The 18,165-nt window shown below is 44.8% G+C and overlaps 1 protein-coding gene across 2 annotated transcripts in view; it reads right to left on the bottom strand.

Annotated features, from left to right (window-relative positions):
• The window catches only part of LOC146866791 (uncharacterized), a 178,538-nt gene extending 176,940 nt beyond the window's left edge, over positions 1–1,598 (bottom strand). For both annotated transcript variants that reach the window (XM_085601341.1, XM_085601331.1), the window contains exon 1: positions 1,428–1,598. In XM_085601341.1, the coding sequence (XP_085457467.1) occupies positions 1,428–1,451 (24 nt within the window). In that variant the 5' untranslated portion in view covers positions 1,452–1,598. The remainder of the gene's footprint in view (positions 1–1,427) is intronic.
• Between the last annotated feature and the right edge of the window lie 16,567 nt (positions 1,599–18,165).

The raw sequence follows: 18,165 nt of genomic DNA, 5'->3' as shown, positions 1-18,165 counted from the left end.
GTAAACACCCCGTGACGGCAAGAGAGCCGATCACCAGAAATACCGGGGACTCGGAAATCTGAGACAAAGAGAAGGCACCACAACAAACGGTGGGCCCCAGTGCAGGGAAGGACTCACCCGGCAGCAGCAACAGGATCCCAGGAAACCAGCGCAGCCCAGCAGAACCGGCAACCAGGAGCCTGAAGGAGTCCAGGAAGCCAAGCAGCCCGACTCGAGGAACTCCCACGAAGGTCCATCAGCGCCCCCAGAGCCCAGCAGATGAGGAAACTACAGGACAACACGAAGCAGGTAAGTGCCCAGCACCTACCCCAGCGTCCCAGTCAGGTCCACTGACAGGAAACAAAACAGGCTGTGTAATTATAGCCCCTGACAGGAGGGTGGGTGGAGACTAAAAGCGTTTCCTGTTTTGTTTCCTGTCAAGTGGAATACCTCATTAGGTATGACTGGGTCGAGGACGAGGGACGTAGAGGTAATGAAACAATTTCCAGCCAAGGCAGCCTACTATTGCTTGCTTCACACTTCTTTCTGTCGCATTACTTTTAAGTAGATGCCTTTTGTTAAAACTGTACGAGTAATACAAGTGCACTGAATGTGTGGAAAACTAATACTTTTCAATTAAAATACAACAGCAAATTTAGGACTAAACTCACAAACAAAGTTATAAAATCATCTATTATACAGTTAACGTGACAGAAAATATATAGTCACTTTGAGTCCATTTGAATGCTGGTATGTTTGTTTTCTTTGCAACTTAGAAACAGTGTTTGAGGTCCTAACGGTTGTGACTGCCTAAAATAAAGAAATAGCCAATTAATCTTCAGATAGTGATAGCTTTTGATGTCTGTCGGCGTCTTGTATTAATGAATAAAATAGCAGTAATAACAAGCATTTGCGATGCAATAGGTCTCACATTTGCGAGAGTTTGGGCTATTGGCATTGTAAATAACAATGCCTTTTATTTATGAGATGGTTTTTAAAACATAAATAAAATGCATTGTCATGTACGATGCCAATAGCTAAACTCTTGCAAATGCGAGACCTATTGAATTGCAAATGCTTGTTTACTTGGCTTACACTCCCGATTTACTGGATGAGTGGAAGATGGGGTCAAAACTAGGAACCGCCAAATCTACAAAATGCCAATGTTACGGTGGAATCCATCTGGACATGGCACTTTTGTCCAAATGACATTGCCATACATAATTTAACTAGAGTCGCCTTAGCAACATGATCCCTGCCGGGGTTTCGGCAATGTGGGATGAGAAAACGGACACATAGTAGGTTAATAAAACAGTAATATATGAACAGAGGTGGGGAAAACAAACACATGGCGTAGTTCTCATGTCGAATTCCCAACATTTACGATGATCAGCTCTTTGACAATATACTGCAAATCTTCCATATCTTATTTGCACGATCCAACTCACCTTCTCGGCCGGTTGCTGTAACATCTTTCTCCTGAGCGTGACTTTCTACAAAGTTTACAGTGTCACGTGTCACTGCTGTCACAACGTAGCAGGAGGGCGCTGGGTCTCAGACCCCCTAAACACAGCTCTCTCCAGACCTCACCGGATAAGAGCCAGCAGTCCGTTCAATGCTCATGCTCCGCAAGGGGACACGTTTATAGCAGCATGCGCGATGGACCAGAGTCGGACACTGCGCGTGCGTTAAGGAAGAGACACGGATCCCCAGGAACAGACATGGGGAAACCCCCTACCTATCCATGGCATATTCCCTGGATGTATTAAACAGAACCTCGGGACATGCCGAGCGACAGCTAGAAGTTCTTCCAGCAGGGCTAGAGGGCCACGGCTAGGGGAGCCACCCATCCCACATTTTTAAAGATTTGTCCTGCAATCTGGGCTTTGAGTGGGATAAAAAAGGTGGCGGGGCCTCTAAAAGGGGCGTGGGCTGTGCAATTAATTAATTTAAACACGCAACCTATGCTTCTGTGATTTCCAGTGGTGTGCCACCCGACGGTTATTTTGGTGCTTCTCTCAGCTGTCTGTTAATGCATTCTGATATATTACACAGGAACTGATATACACCTAAAATAAGCTAGTACTGTTTGCTTTGTCCATGGTTGTTAGTTGTTTAAGAATAAATGAGTAACAATTATTTTGCTGTAAATAATTACTATTGAAATATTTTTTTCCAGTTTATTTTATACAAAATAATACAACAATGTGCAGTACACGCCAAAAGTCAGTGGAAAGAGAAAAACAAAGACATGGTAGTTGCGAAGCATTACATGACGATTATGATGACACAGACACACAGTTGTAGGGTACTGGATCTGGCCCAGGGCACGTGCGCCCGACCCCTTTTATTGGCAGGGTCACCCGAACGGTGACGCCTGTGATAAGTGGGTGTTAGTGTGGGTGTATTACACAGGCAGAACACTAGAATGTGTCCAGCAGGACACTAGATCCCTCCCAAACTTTAATGAAAAAGAAAACAAAGAAACGTCCAACCTATAAGGAAAACAAGCAATACACAGCACCAGATGAGTCTCTTCAGGCCATTTGCCAGGCTGCGCTGGAGCTTTGGACCGTATGGTCAGGATGCTTAAGTCTGCCGTGGCGATGTAGTTCAGACCGGCCTGGTCTCGCGGTGTGGAAGTCTATTTACATCGTTCTAATAGCAGTGCATCTGGAGCGGTGGTGAAGTCCACTTTGAAGATCTTGCAGGCATTCAGATTCCAGTGGACGACAAACCTACGGCTATTGAGGATGACCTTGGTGAACAAGGCTCTTCCTTGGAGGCGATGTACATGACAATCTTTCCAATTCCCAATAGCCGAGCAGCTTCAGAATTGCCTCTCTTGCCTGGACTCCTCTCTCACTGGAGTTTCCTGGAGGGCCTTCCTGCCGGGCTACCATGGGGCCGTGTGGACTTTTGCGGGCTTCGTGTAGGTCGCATGATAGCGTCGCTGAGGAACTGCCAACAGGACCACAGCCAAGTCGCTCATATAACCACAGAGGGTGGTGTCTTAGTCTGGGTGTTCTCGTCATCAGGGCTCAGCTTCTGTGCTTTCCTCGGATGTTCTTTGTGTGACCAGTCTTAATCTGTAACCTCCGTGCTTCCCTGTGCCTGTCATAGAGCTGCTGCTGACGCATCTCTCCGATCCAGATTCCCCTCTCACAGGAATTCCATTGAGGCCCTTGCCCCTGGATTGCCACGTGACCGTGTGGGCTGTGCGGGCCTTTCGTAGGGCACGCTGAGGCATCGCTGCAGAACTCTCAACAGGGCCACGGCCGAGCCTTGTGTAACCCCAAGGGTGGATGGTCCAATGGTCAGAACGCTCTTCTTCGGCAGGCTTCCAGTTCACGGGGACTCAGAGAAGGTTCCTGGGTGGCAAGCGTCCCACAGCGCCAGGAATGTCTTGTTGAGCTCCGGCTGTCTCGAGTGTTTGGATGCACTCTGGTGGTGCTATGCTCCTTTGATGTTCTTGGTGATGATGCGCTTTGGATGATGAACATGGTAACTTTCCTTCAGTTGGGCAAACAGGCAGTGATCTCTTGCTTTCGGTGACCTCATGGATTGAGGAGGACTGGAGGGACTTCGTGACTACTTGCAGTTGTCTTCCACCAGGTGTACTTGCTAGGCGTGGTGCTATCTATGCCAAGGAGCTGGTGACAGGTGAGCGGACGGTCGAACTGCTAAGCGTGGGGCCTGGACGCAGATCGCGCTTGCTAGTGGCTTACGGTTGGTCCTCCCACGAAGCTGTCTCCAGTGACGTCTCTGCACCCCGGTGGCTCGCTTGTGCTGATGGACACTTTCTCCCGTGCTGGCACAAGTCCTCTGTCCTGTCGCTCTTCTCCTTTCCTTCTTGGGCGCCTGTGGTAGTTGTTTGCCCTGTGGTGTTGTGCCACTCTCCTTTCTTCCTTTGCAGAGTGGCATCCTGCCACGCTCTTCTCCTTCAACCAGGTTCCTCACTCGAGTGTGGCGTCCTGACACATGTCTCATGTTTGCGCCACATGGACATCTTACTGGTCGTGTCCAGTTCTTGGGACTGTGTTTACTTGCTGCAGGTCGGTCCTGTCGGTAGGAATTGCTTCTTCCTCTTGAGGACCTTTCGTGGGCAGCATCCCCTCCTCATGAATTTCCACGGTGGTCCCCTGCCAGAATGACAGGTTACCTCTTCTCTCGAGGGCATCGTGCTTGCACCTCAACCTTGCGCCATCGCGGTGCCTGCTCATGCCTCCATGCAGGCATGCTCGGTGGGGTTGGTCACTTCGTGTGACATGGTCCATGCTTGCAGTTCGAATGTGGCGTCTGGCCACATGTTGCGTGTCTTTGAAGCACATGGTGCGGTGGCAGCTTGCCATGCAGAGTGTGTGACTCTCCTCTTGCCTGTCTTGGGTCACTGGCAACTCCATTTGGAGGCAGTGTGGGGGAGGACACTGTTGCTTTCGGCCCCCTGCAGGGTTTCGCTGGTGTGGAGGAGATGTGGATGCCCTCCTTACTGCGTTCAGCAGTGCTTCTGGTGGCGGAGTTTGGTTGGCGGTGCAGCCACTCCGCATAGTCGTCATTTCCCATGAGGGCATGCTGGAGTTCGCACTTATGCACAGGGGTGGCAGGGCTGCTTTATCAGCACAGTAACTGCCTGAATGCGGCAGCTGGTTCTTGCAGGCGTAGCGGTGTGCTCTCGCCAGTGTCGGCGTGAGGTGTAGAGGCACTGGGTGATGCTGCCGTAACTTCTTCCCTGATGCAGCAGTCTCTCGGTAGTTGAGGGCCGCACAGGGGTGTGAGTAGCAAACGGGGACTTGCAGATGCTGGCGTGGCAGGGCGGCTCCTCCTGCCAGAATTCTCACCCTGGTCGGGGCCGCTCTACACCATGTGCCTGAGTGTCACTACCCTTTTCTTACCAGGACTACAGCATTACGGGCCACGTCTTCCTTGCCAGCTCCATTTCGCTCCCTCCAGGGGATGTGTTGTTCCGGATGGACACTGAAGTCCTATACATGCCCCTCTCACCTGCGGGCTCGTCAGCCACGCTATTGGTGTCTTTCTTTGCTCACGAGCTCTTCAGGGGTGAGGGGGGTTTTCTCTCTTCCTGTAGCAAGGGTAGGCAACGATGAGGCACCCCAAGCTCGATGCTGGTGCGACGCTTCTCTCCTCTTGTATTTAGTACAGCTGTGAGCTGCCGTCAGCAGGTATAGGGGTGCTGCATACTTTAGCTCCACTTATGCTTGCGAGGGATCGCTGAGTGGCATTCAGCATGCACGCGGGGTCAGACCCGCCTCGTCACCAATGTTGTATCGTGGGCCCAGGACCCACATGCCACTAATGATGACACAGACACACTATAGTGGTGTACTGGAACTGGCCCAGGGCACGTGCGCCCGGCCCCTTTTATTAGCAGGGTCACCTGGTGGGTGTTAATGTGGGTGTATTACACAGGCAGAACACTAGAATGTGTCCAGCAGGACACTATAGGTAGCTTGAAGAAATTGTAAAAGATCAGGCCCTCTAAATGGAATGCACCACAAAAAGGAAAAAGAAGAAGAATCTGCTGGCTCATAAGAGACGGAAGGACAGGAGAAGGGGAGAGAGAAGCAAGGAAGGAATGGCTACGCTGGGTAGGATAAAGCTAGCTACACGATATAGCTCCAGGCAGTTTCCCCATTAGGAGGAAAGACTGTAGATGTCACGGTCCCTCGGAGGCCTCTCAGGACCGGTTCGTTGCTCAATGTGTCCACCTATTGACAACCTCAATTCCGAATTGCCGTGAAGGCACGGAAGATTAAGGGGGTCAATTGGGGGAAGGAAAGGAAGGGAACAGCGGGGAGGGAGACCTGTGAAAAGAAAAGGCTTATTAAGACACACTACGCTGAAACAACGGTAACCTTCATTCCATGCTTTGTTCAACAATGTTTTAACCAGGTCTACCTGTAAAGTAAAATAACCAGTTCTGGCAGCTGCAAGTAGAAGGACGATTAGGCATTCATCAAGACCTTCTCTTGGCTACATTGTCTTCTAAGGCTTAGAAGGAACATATGCAATACTCAGACGTAAGAACTGTGGACAAACAAACATGTATATAAATTATGTTTCAAAACCTTTTTATACCAGAGACACTTCAGTTGGAGGTGTATATTACCCACCAGAAAAGGTGTGTTTGCGGGCCTCACAAGGGAGGAAGGTTTATGCTTTACTTCAGCTATCTCTCACATTTCCCCTGCTAGGAGACATAACAAACACACACTTTATAACATGTAATTATCACAGGAAAATATCGAAGCAGCTAGTATTGCGTTTTCATAGTACTGTAAATAAAGCAACCATTCCTGGTGGAGTTTAAGTACACAGGGTAAACAATATACCACCTGGTAAAGATACCAGCCAAGGCGCATGAGCTTTACTGAGACTGTGAGCAAATACGGGGATGTTTACGGAATCCGATACCCCCTTGCCAAATGTTTGCTAAGTATCAAAATCCATGCGCTACTTCAGCGGCTGTTACAATGATAGCGCTATGAGGAAGAAAAGACTCTTGGTGGTGTTACCGACACCCTTACCCCACCCGGGATATATGGCAGCTCAAATCCTTCGGTCGTGTCCTGCGGCGTACCCAATATAATCTGCGGGATTCTTCTCTCCAGCTCCGGCTTACGTAGCCGTCCGGAACTCAACGCCGCGTCACTTCCGGCGCGCGTGCGTATCCCACCGCACAGGCCACTGGGAGCTGTAGTTCCGGAGCTTCGGTGGCTGTCCTCCAGATTGCCTGCATTTCTCGGAGAAGGACAACGGTCCTCTCCCAAAAGTCTATCTGTGGTGATTCCTAGAATTGTATGATGAGGCTGTGATTTAATAGAGTAACAGCTAGGACAGGATTCTAATGTAAACCAGTACTGAAATGTAATGCTGGAGGTTGCTGTATTCATATCTACTCCATTCTTAATCCTAAATCTGGAGTGATTTACTACAAATTGGCGATGAGTGATCTTGTGCAGAGGACAAGTGAACAACCTCCACCTCTGAAACGCCACTAATTTCTAAATTGGTGCTATTGGAGAATTTTCCTGCTGTTTTCTTCATCAACTTTAAGTTTATTTATTGAAAAAGTGTATGGAGATATGTGAAGCAAACTAAAATACTCTTTTAACTGCAGAAAGGGACAATATTTTCAAAATAATTCATTTAAAGCAAAGCTGGAACTTAACTGAAGTTATTTTCAAGATAATCTTTTCAAGCAGTTAACCTCTGAAACTTGTATTAGTGTACATTCAAGCGTGAATGAAAAATCACTGACAAGGAAGTTTTATGGTCAAAGCTGCTGGCTAGAGAAAGCTAATTAGCTCGAGTTCATACGGAGACTTCGTGTGCTTTAAGCCACTGCTAGATAATTTTTCATTTCCAGACAAGCATCTTTTAACTCTGAATGAACTAATGAAAGTATAATCTATTTGCCATGCTCGTACGATACAGAAGGAAATGAGTTGATGATTTTTTTTTTTTAAAGTAAACAATATCGACATTAAAGATTTCACTGGTGAGCATGCATGGGTTTGGATGTAAACACAGTCGATGGTTACTAAGCACCTGCTTTCTTCTACGAATTTAGAACAGTAAAGCGCGAGACATGCAAGGACTTTTGCCATCGTGCCGTTTGCCATCAATGCGCATATTTATGTCTGAAATGTAAGGTACACAGACCTGAAACAATACGTGTACGCATTTCAGAATTAAGTAGTAAGGTGCACAGAAGTAAAACAACGCGTGTGTTGATTAATTAAATAATACGCGCGTGTTTGTTCTTGCTTGGATAAATGGCCGTTTACCGTCAATGCGCATATTTATGTTGAAATAGTAAGCTGCACGGAGCTGAAACAACGCGTGTGCGCATTTCATGTTTAAGTAGTAAGGTGCACAGAAATGAATCAACGCGCGTGTTTGTTCTTGTTTGAATAAACGGAGGATGACGCGCATATCAGTTAATTGAATAATATACTTGCCAAAACAGAGCAAAACGAAGATTGACAATCAAAAAATCTCTCAAGGGTTAGATATCATCAAGTAAATAAGGTCATTTTACCTGGAAAATTTTCTCTGAAAGGCTTAAGAGTTCGTAGCTGCTTCAGGTGTGTAGAAAGTGAAGAAGGACTGATCTAATAAAACAAAGAATTGAAAGAAAAGAAGGACTGATTTAGTAAAACAAAGTCATCAAAGAAACAAAAGAAGGACTATTCTAGTAAAACAAAGAAGTGGAGGAAATAGAACACTGTTTTGGTTTCTTATGAAAGGAACAAAAAGAAAAATGGACTAAACAACCAATATAGGGAAGAAATACATATTATTCATTATTTTGATTAATTGTTTTAATTAATTATTTTCATTAATTGTTTTAATTAATTATTTTAATTAATTGTGTTAATTACTTGTGTTAATTAATTATTTTACCAAATACCAAATTCAGAAATGTCTGAGGATTCCATGTCGGCACCACCAAACTTTTTGCCTGTGCCTGGTGAACCTGCCATACCATGGAAACGATGGAAAAATATTTTCTTTACATATTTGTTGGCAATTGGTGGTGATAAATATGGTCCTGTTAGGAGGCAAGCCATACTCCTACATCTCTTAGGTGTAGAGGGTAGGAGAATTTATGATGATCTGCCTGAAATTTCATTAGGGATGGGAGATGGCCAACCATTAAACATTTATGAGATATTGTTGCAAATGTTGGAAAAACATTTCACACCAAAAATTAATATTGTTTTTGAGAGGCACAATTTTTTTTGTAGGGTGCAGAAATCAGATGAGAGCATTGTGTCATATGTAGCAACTCTACGTGGATTGGCTGTCACATGTGAATTTCAAAGTTTGTGTGATTCCTTAATAAGAGCTCAAATTGTCAGGTGTACAAATAATAAAAGGGTCAGAGAAAAATTATTGTCAAAGGATCCTACTTTGGAACAAGCCATCCAAATTGCTAGAAGCATGGAAGATACTGATCATTGGATTAAAGAGATTGATAGAGAAAAGAAAAATTCAGAGACTTCATTAATAATTCTTGAAAAAGAAGTATCAGCAGAAGTGAAGGATGTAAAGAAGGAGTTTATGAAAGCGACATATAAAAGCTATGGAAATGTACCAGTTAAAACAGGAGAAAGGAGGCCCGTAATTTGCTACAGGTGTGGATGTCCAGGGCATGTAAGTTCAAGTTTTGCATGTGGTGCAAGGAATGCTACATGCAGAACTTGTGGGAAAAGAGGTCATCTAGCAAAAGCGTGCAGGTCAAAGGGAGGTATGCAATTAACCAGTGTGAAAGAAGTAGAAAAGAAAGAAGATGAATGCGAAGAAATATTCTTGACTATAGATGGAATAGAGTTAAATGAACACCAAACGACAGAAATAGTCAAGGAAAGTAATATGGAAATCGTCTCGAACATTGATAAGAATAGTATGAACTTAAAGATGGAGAGTACAGAGAGACTGGCAAAGCCCCATTGTGAAGTCGCTGTGGGAGATGGAGTAGTAAATCTGCTAGTTGATTCTGGTAGTCTATTTACCCTTATCTCAAAAGAGACTTTTCAGGAGAAACTCAATGGTAAAATGAGTGAACTTTTATCTCCTGATGTAAAAGCAGTCGGATATGGAGGTGCAAAGATCAATATATTAGGGATGCAGTGGATGAGCATTGTTTTTAAAAAGGCTGGGGTCTACGGAAGGATCTATGTCACTGACAAGGGGTCGAATTTGCTAGGATGGAGACACCAGAAGGACTTGAACATTATTCTCAACCCTAATGCACCTAAACCTGTAATGTCAATTGAAACTAATGTAGCAAGCTTGGCTAATATTAATGTTAATGATCAATGGAGTGAAATGATAATGGAGAAGTACTCTCGTATGTTCACTGAAAATTTAGGTATGTTGAAGGGATTCACACATCGTATTATTCTAAAAAGTAATGCAAAACCTGTTGTACATAAAGTTAGGATGATACCTCACATGATGAAGGTACCTCTACAGAAAGAGTTAGAGAAGCTTTTACAAGCCAATGTTATTGAACCGATTGAATCGTCTGAGTGGTTATCTCCGATTGTCGTTGCCCCTAAGGACGGCAACAAAATTCGTTTATGTATTGACTTGAGAGACCTTAATAGAAACATCTGGGTAGATAGGCAACCCTTACCCAACATTGGAGAAATGCTAAGTGTGATGGATGGAGGATGTGTTTTTAATGTCTTAGACATGTCCTCAGCCTATCATCAGATAAATTTACATCCGGAATCACGACATCTGACTTCGTTTGTGACACCGGTGGGAGCATTTCGATACTGTAGGATGCCATTTGGGTTGGCATCAGCTTCTGCTGTATTCCAACGCGTTATGCAGAATATATTTAAAGGTTTGGAGAGGGTACTGTGTTTCCAGGATGATATAATGGTAGTAGGGAGATCATTTGAAGAGCATGATGAGCTCATGGAGGAAGTTTTACAAAGGATTAGTAAATGTGGATTAACGATAAAGAAAGAAAAATGCCAGGTGAGGTTGGGAGTAGTTAATTATCTTGGACATCAAATATCAGCTGAAGGAATAAAACCAAAGAATAGTATTGTGAAGGCAATTAAGGAAGCACCTTGTCCTATCAATAAGGAGCAATTGAAATCTTTCTTAGGGCTGGAAGAATATTGCTCTAAGTTTGTTCCTAAGGTCACTGAGTTGGTGGAACCAATGAGACTTTTATTAAAAAAAGGAGTTGTGTTTGAATGGAATTCGCAGTGTGGAAGAGCGTTTAGCAATTTTTAGAGTTGTCTTTCTAGTGCACGGTCGCCAGGACACTTTGATCCAAAAAGAACATCTATTTTGGTTAGTGATGCGAGTAATGTGGGAATTGGTGCTGTTTTGTTACAAATGTCGGAAGGAGATGAAAAGATTATAGGATTTGCTTCTAGAAGCCTACAAGGTGCAGAGAGAAGTTATTCAACAATAGAAAAGGAAGCGCTTGCATGTTGTTGGGGTATAGCATATTTTAAGTATTATTTATGGGGAATATCTTTTGTAGTTAAAACTGACCATAAACCCTTAGTTCACATATTCAAGGGTGGTCGTGGACTGGATGGTAGTGTGACTCCCCGTATATCTAGATGGTTGTTATCTGTCTTACATTATAACTTTGTTGTCGAGTATGTGCGTGGAGACAAAAATGTGATAGCTGATTGTCTTTCCAGGTTACCAGTTGAGGATGATTCTTGTATGGAAGTTTTGGAAGATTTGGTTGTGGAAGTGGATAATGAATTCGCTATAAATCAGGATGAATGGAGTAAAGCAATGGAAACAGATGAAGAGTACAAGGGATTGAAAGAACTCATCGTGAACTGTTGGAGTGATCCAACTGAAATGCATAGACATAAACAATACTTACAAGTGAAAGACGAATTGAGTTTGCAGGGAGATACAGTTCTGAGAAGGAGTAGGATTGTTCCTCCAGTTTTGTTGAGACCTAGGATATTAAGAATTGTACATGAGGGACATCTGGGTAGGAGTTTGACCAAGCGGAGATTGAGGGAGTCATTTTGGTGGGCTGAAATGGACAAGGATGTAGAGAATTTAGTGAAGGAATGTTATGCATGTAGCAATAGTGACAAAGTGAAAATCACAAGGAATCCTCCTTTGAAGTGCATAGAACTTCCAAAAAGACCATGGGAAAAATTGGCGTTGGATATATTAGGCCCAATTGAGAAATTAGGTAGTAGTAACCGGTATTTGGTAGTGTTGGTAGACTACCATAGCAAATGGTTTATGTGTAAATCCATGGGTGATGTAACTACAAACAATGTAATAACATTTCTTAAGGAAGTCTTTTTGGAAGAAGGAGTGCCAAAAACACTGGTAACGGACAATGGAGTTCAACTGGTTTCATCAGAAATGAGCAGTTATTTATGTAGCCTTGGAATTTCCCACAATAAAGTTGCTTTATTCCATCCACAAACTAATGGTCTTGTGGAGAGAATAAATCATATCATTATGGAATCTATTCAGCTTTCATTGGCGAATGGGTTGTCCTGGAAGGATGAACTAAGAAGGATGATGTGGGGTCATAGAATTACGCCTCACACAGTAACGGGTATTTCTCCTTTTGTTGCTTTGAAAGGAAGGGAGCCTGGAACTAAGGAGTCTCCAATGTGGTTGCAAGAGAAGAAGCAGATCTGGGTTGATAGAGAAGGGATGAGATTAAGAGTGCTGGAAAGTCAGAAGCGTAGCAAAGTTGGGTTTGATTGTAGCAAGGCGGTAAAGGAATTAGTCTTTGAGGAAGGTGATTGGGTAGTGATAAGAAGATTTGGATTTGTAAAGAAAGGGGAGAGTAAGTTTTCTCAACCCCATAAAGTGATATCTGTGGAAGGTTCTGTGGCCCTTCTTGACGACGGGAAGAAATGGAGTTTAGGAGATTTGTGTAAGGCTTCTCATTTATAAGTCTCATGTATTTTATTTCTATGTTTTAGTGTGTTTTGTATTATTCCTCAATTTTATGGTGTGTCATGTATTTTTAATATGTTTTGTTTAATTATTTCTATAAGGGGTAGATATGTGGTAATTCTTAGAACTGTATGATGAGGCTGTGATGTAATAGAGTCACAGCTAGGACAGGATTCTAATGTAAACCAGTACTGAAATGTAATGCTGGAGGTTGCTGTATTCATATCTACTCCAATTAAAAGACCATTCTTAATCCTAAATCTGGAGTGATTTACTACAAATCCTTGCTGTCGGGCCAAAGGAGTGTACAGCGGTCGGAACCCTGCACATAACAGTAGAGGGCTTTATGGCAGTTTGTTCTTCTGAAGATATTTATAGAGCACGTCCCAAAGCCGTCGGGGGCTCGAGGAGTCATGAAGTTTAGAATGTAAGGTGTTATCAGTGATTCTGGCTGAGCATAGTAGGTTCCACCATTTGTCAAAGGCACAGGTGGAAGTGGATTTCCAATCAGAAAGAAATGTTTTGGTGGCTAGGTCGGGAAGGAGGTCTATAAGAGATGCTGTAAAAGGGCGTAGTTCAGTCGCTTGGGGCTAACACCGGAGGGACCCGTCCCCACTTAAAACCATGCCAGCGCCCCTGTCCTGATGCCCGCACAGAGGCACTGCTGGAGCACCAGCATTCCAGATTTTCTTACCGCTTTTAACTTTCTCAAAGGCATGAAACTCTCACTGCTTTATGAGCTGTGAAAGAGGTGCTTGTCGGGGGCTGGGAGACAAGAGCTGCATCACAAGAACGGCTCTGCACAATGCAGCTTCAGTAGCACGTACAGCAGTTGAGATGCAAATCCAGCCACCTGCTGATAAACAGCTTATAACTGTGAAAGAACATCATGCAGGGCACCTATCCAGAATGCATTCTCTTGATGTTTATTTTTTCAGTTAAACCAGTTTCGATTCTGCTGACATATTTTCAGAGGAGTGGACAGAGGCGTGGGGCAAAAAGCATTTGCCCAGGATCAGTTTGTTAAATTAGTAGACTGGAGACTGATGGGCACTGCTATTTGCTGCAAAGGCTATAATTGTGACCAGCGACCTCATAGAGCTCTGGTGTCGCTCTCACTGTTCCTCATTTCCCCTTTATTTCTTATATGAAGTTTATGTCGGCCAAGTACCTTCCAAGAAGTTGAGGATAACTGGGACTCTTGGTGAATCAATGTCTTTCGTAGAAGAGTAACAGATGGATTTGATAAAAAAACTGGTCCAGATGCACTGGTTTATTTGGAGATGATAAGATCTTTGAGCTTAAGACTGGTGTCAGAACTCAAAGGTCACTCATTTAGGTCATCAGAACTCAAAGACCACTCATTTAGGCCAGGTCATGCATTTCTCATGATGTCATCTGGATCAAAAGCAACACAGCCATTTGCCATATTTGAGAGTTCTTGTATAATACAGTTGCCTCTGATGTCATAATCATCAGGTTCATTTGATGTCATGTTTCGGTGATGCCAATAATTCAGTTTTAAAAAACTGAAAAAACCTATCTCTTTTTGGCTACAGAATGTTGGCAAATATGAGTGTTGTTGATATGCTGAGAGTTTACTTCCAATTAACATCTCCATGAAGATGCCTTAGAAGAGTGCAGCTAAAGATGGACACCTGGCTTACAGATTTTTGCGAAGGTTATGGCATTGTACCCGTGGAACTCCCAGAACCAGTTGCCTGAAGCTGTTCCTATTAGCTGTGGTCCTGAAAGTGTGAGACCCTTTCAACTCTTTGGCACTACATGCTTCTCAATATTCTGAGACCAACAATTGATATGATTTATCAAATTCTAGTCACTAATTAGCATTTTGATGAAATCTCTACAAATGGCACCACATAACCTTTGACTTGATGATCATATCTCATGACATCACATTATATGCCTTGTGACAAGGATCAGAGGAAAGAATTATGCAGCTTCTGACCTCGATGGTAGCATGAGATGTCATGTTTCTCTTTTCACATCTCTCCCACTTATAGTTCCATTCCTTCCCTTCTCCTTCCTTTATTACTTTCTCTTCCTCCTCTGGACCTTTTCTAGTCTTCCATGCCCACACATCTTCTCATGCGTTCTTCCCTGTGACTCTCCCGCTGTCTTCTTCCCAACTCTTTACACCCTCTCCAGAATCCTGTCAGCACTGCCCTTAACTCAAATGGGATGGGGATCTCCCTTCTCTGGTTATCTTTCCATCTCTTACTCTCTTTCTTTACCCCTCCTTACCCCCCTCTGTCTCTTTATTTCTTTCTCTCTGTTGGTCTCACGACATTCTCTGTCCTCACTCCTCTTCCTTCCTTCACTTGACCTGCTCCCTCTATTTACTTCCTCTTCAGCAGTCCTGCAAGCATTGCTTTCTGCTCCCAGGGTCACTCTTAATCTTTTAATCTCCCCTTCGCTCCCTCATCCCCTTCCCTTTCTCCTCCTCTCACCATGGCCTGCCACCACTGTTTTTTTGGGGACGGGAAGTGGTGTGCCATTTCTTCCTCCATGATCCTTTTTCCCTTTCTCGGTCCTTTGCTATGTTTTCCTCTCCACACTCCTCATTCCTCTCTCTGGACTGTCTCTCTTCTACTCATCTTCTTCCTTTCTACGTCATACCCTCTCTTTGAGTCCCTCCAAGACTCCTGTCTACTCTAAGGGGGTCTCTAGGTCACTTCCAACACTATTCTCTACAGTTTAACCACAGTTTCCTTAAAAATAAGCACTGGCAAACATGGGCATGGGGAGGAGAAGTAACAGACAACAGAGGAGTAGGGCTTGGATGGGGTGAAGCAACGCAGAGGGTGGGGATGGCGAGGGGAAGCAACAGGCGAGAGAGCAACATGGAGTGGGTGGGGCAAACAGGTGAGAAAGGACACATGAGCTAACGAAACATGAAGGGGGTAGATAGAAGCTGTAGGAAGCTGGCTCTATATATACTATACCAAAGTAAGGTATAGTTTGCACAGATACCAGTGGATCCCCAGAGGTATAGCAGAGCCTAGAGTAGATAATACATTACTCTCTTTCGTGGTAGTCTAGTTGAGCAGTCAGGATTATCAGAGGGTAGTGTTAATCATTTGTTGTACACACTCGAGCAAGAAAATATGTCACTCAAAGATGGAATCCAGACCAATTGTTTGTATAAAAAGTTATTTTGTTGTTTTATTTCTAGAACCAATATTTACTTAGTCGCAGGTAAGTTAAACTCTGCATACAATGTTACTTTTCAAAATACAGTGAACATTGGTTTTGATAGGAACATTCGGAATACCTTTGCAGTTGAGAAAACAGTTTGTAAACTGTTCAAAAACACTTAAAATTACTTTCAGAATACTTTGGATTACTTTGTGATTCCTTTTCTTGTTTTGCATGAAACAAACTCCTAACACAGTTTAAACAACACAGGACATTAGTAAGCAGTTTAACTCTTTTAAAGGCACTAAGTTACTTTTGTTGCAGTACAAGACAGTTCAGCACAAAATATGTTTCAGAGAAAACCAACCATACAATCCTATGGAGAGAAATGAAGAGTAAAGTTTACAGGTAAGTAAATGATTTTGGGTATGGAGTTCTGGGGGGTAGAACTAAGGTTCCCCAAGGTTCAGCTTGGCACTCAAGGGGCACCACCAGCAGTATCAGGGCAGCTGGGTGCAGAGTGCAGGGTACCAATGTTAGCCAATGGGGCTGGGTGGCACCTCGGGAGGGAGCTGCTCACTGGCATGCCACTCGGTCTTTGGAACCAAGCTCCTAGAGTTAAGGTTAGGACAAAGGGGGTCCCAAGTTGACACCAAGTCCACACGACCAGCGATGCAGGATGGGCAGGGTGCAAAGTGCTCAAGAGGTGTCGGGACCCCAATGCTTTCCTATGAAGGATGGTGGTTGTGGAAAAGGACTGCTGCTTGAGCCAGAAGACTGGATGGAGGGAACCAACAACTGGAGGTTGAAGTTGAAGAGTTGCTGGACACCAGGACACTGTCGGTCGGGCATCACAGAATTCAGGGGCTGCAGGTGCAGAGGTGTCCTTTCTTGTCTGGTTCTCACTGGATCCGGTCGCGGTTGGGGAGCCTTCAGGATGAAGCTGCAGGCGTCGAGGAGGAGGTCGGTGGAAGTCCTCCAGTGCTGGAACACAAGTCAGGATCACCGGGGGTACCTCGCTGGGGTATTGTGGCTCTCAAACCCGGGCCGTGGGTGTCGGGTGTAGAGTGTTGAGGACTCGTGGATCTGGCTGAATCTGGAGTCCTGGCTTGGGTTGGTGTTGGACAAATCTGGTTCTTTAGGAAGACAGGGCAGATCCCTGTGTTTCTTGGAGGCTGCTGGCTGCAGGACACACTGGTTTCAGCTTGCAGGGTTTTTCGGAGCAGGAGACAGTCTGGTAGAACTGGGGCCAAAGCAGTTGTTGTCGCTCTTCTGCAGCACAGCTCTTCGGTCCTTCTTCTTCTTGTCATGTTGAATCTAGTTTCTGGGTTCAGCGTTGTCCCCTAAATACTGTATTTAGGGGGCTTTTAGGGGTCTGGAGGTTGGCAGAGGTGGGCACTCTGAGCTGTTCCACTTTTTCCCACCTGTCTTCCTGTCAAAAAGGGGGTGAGATAGGAAGGGGGGTCTGCTCCTGATATCAGGCAAGGCTGTAGGTCAGTCTGCAAAGTCGGCAAGGCCTTTGAAGCTCCTCTGCCACAGATGGTTCTTCCTGACCTGGGGGAGGTGAGAACACCTCCATTGAGGGAAGACTTTGTTTCTGGGCCCAGGGAGCAACGGCTCCCACCCCAAGAGTCCAGAAACTTGTCTTGTGGTGGCAGGCTGGTTGTCACCAGTCGGAAACCCACCAGAGGCTGATTTGTTTCAGTGCAGGGAATAATATATCTGGCACTGGGATCAGTGCAGGTTTATTATTCTGAGATGTTTGCTACCAAACATCCCAGGGTTCAGAAAATCATCATGGACCAGTTTCCAGACCACATACTCTGGATGGCTTTACGGAGCACTAATAATATCTAAAAATGGCCTTAGATAATATAGGGGCCTGGCTACTCATGCAGGTAGGCCCTCACATGAAGCATAGTACATCCTACCTTAGGGGTAGCTTACCTAGGCCTCATCCAGTATTGGGCAGGCATGGCACACAGGAATGTGTGCCATGTCGACTCTTCACTTTTAGCTGCACCCAAACATGCAGACTACAATGGCAGTGGGGCTTGTTTGCGGTGAGAGGTCTCTGAGGGTGGCACAATACATGCTGCAGCCCTCAGAGGCCTTTCCCTTGGTTACCATGCCCTTGGTACCATAGGTACCCTTTACAAGGGGCTTACGTGTAGGCCTTGGTTTTGCCAATTGTGGAAACAATGGTACAGTTTAGTGAAAGAACACCGGCCCTGGAAACCTGATTGGGAGGGGCCCAGGGCACACTCAGTCAAATTGCATCAGGTATCTGGAAAAAAGGTTAGGGGCAACCAAGCAGAAAGGGCACTTTCCTACAGAAGCACATGGCCTTCAAAGAGCAACAAACAAGTTACTTAACTTCAATAATACCCTTTCTGGTAGAGACTATATCTAGCCGCAGGTTCCTCATCTTTTGAATATTCGCCAGGCGTCAGACTTGATCCAGAAACATTTCAGCAGTACCTAGGCGTGCTGTGAGGTGGCACCATGCAGCTCTGCAGTGATGCCATTCAGCTCTGGAAATGACGTGTGGATCCTATACAGGCACCACCCCTGCAC

This window comes from Triturus cristatus, chromosome 1_2 (genome assembly GCF_964204655.1).
Source record: "Triturus cristatus chromosome 1_2, aTriCri1.1, whole genome shotgun sequence".
NCBI classification, from domain to species: domain Eukaryota; kingdom Metazoa; phylum Chordata; class Amphibia; order Caudata; family Salamandridae; genus Triturus; species Triturus cristatus.
This window is presented reverse-complemented; position numbering and strand designations above follow the sequence as displayed.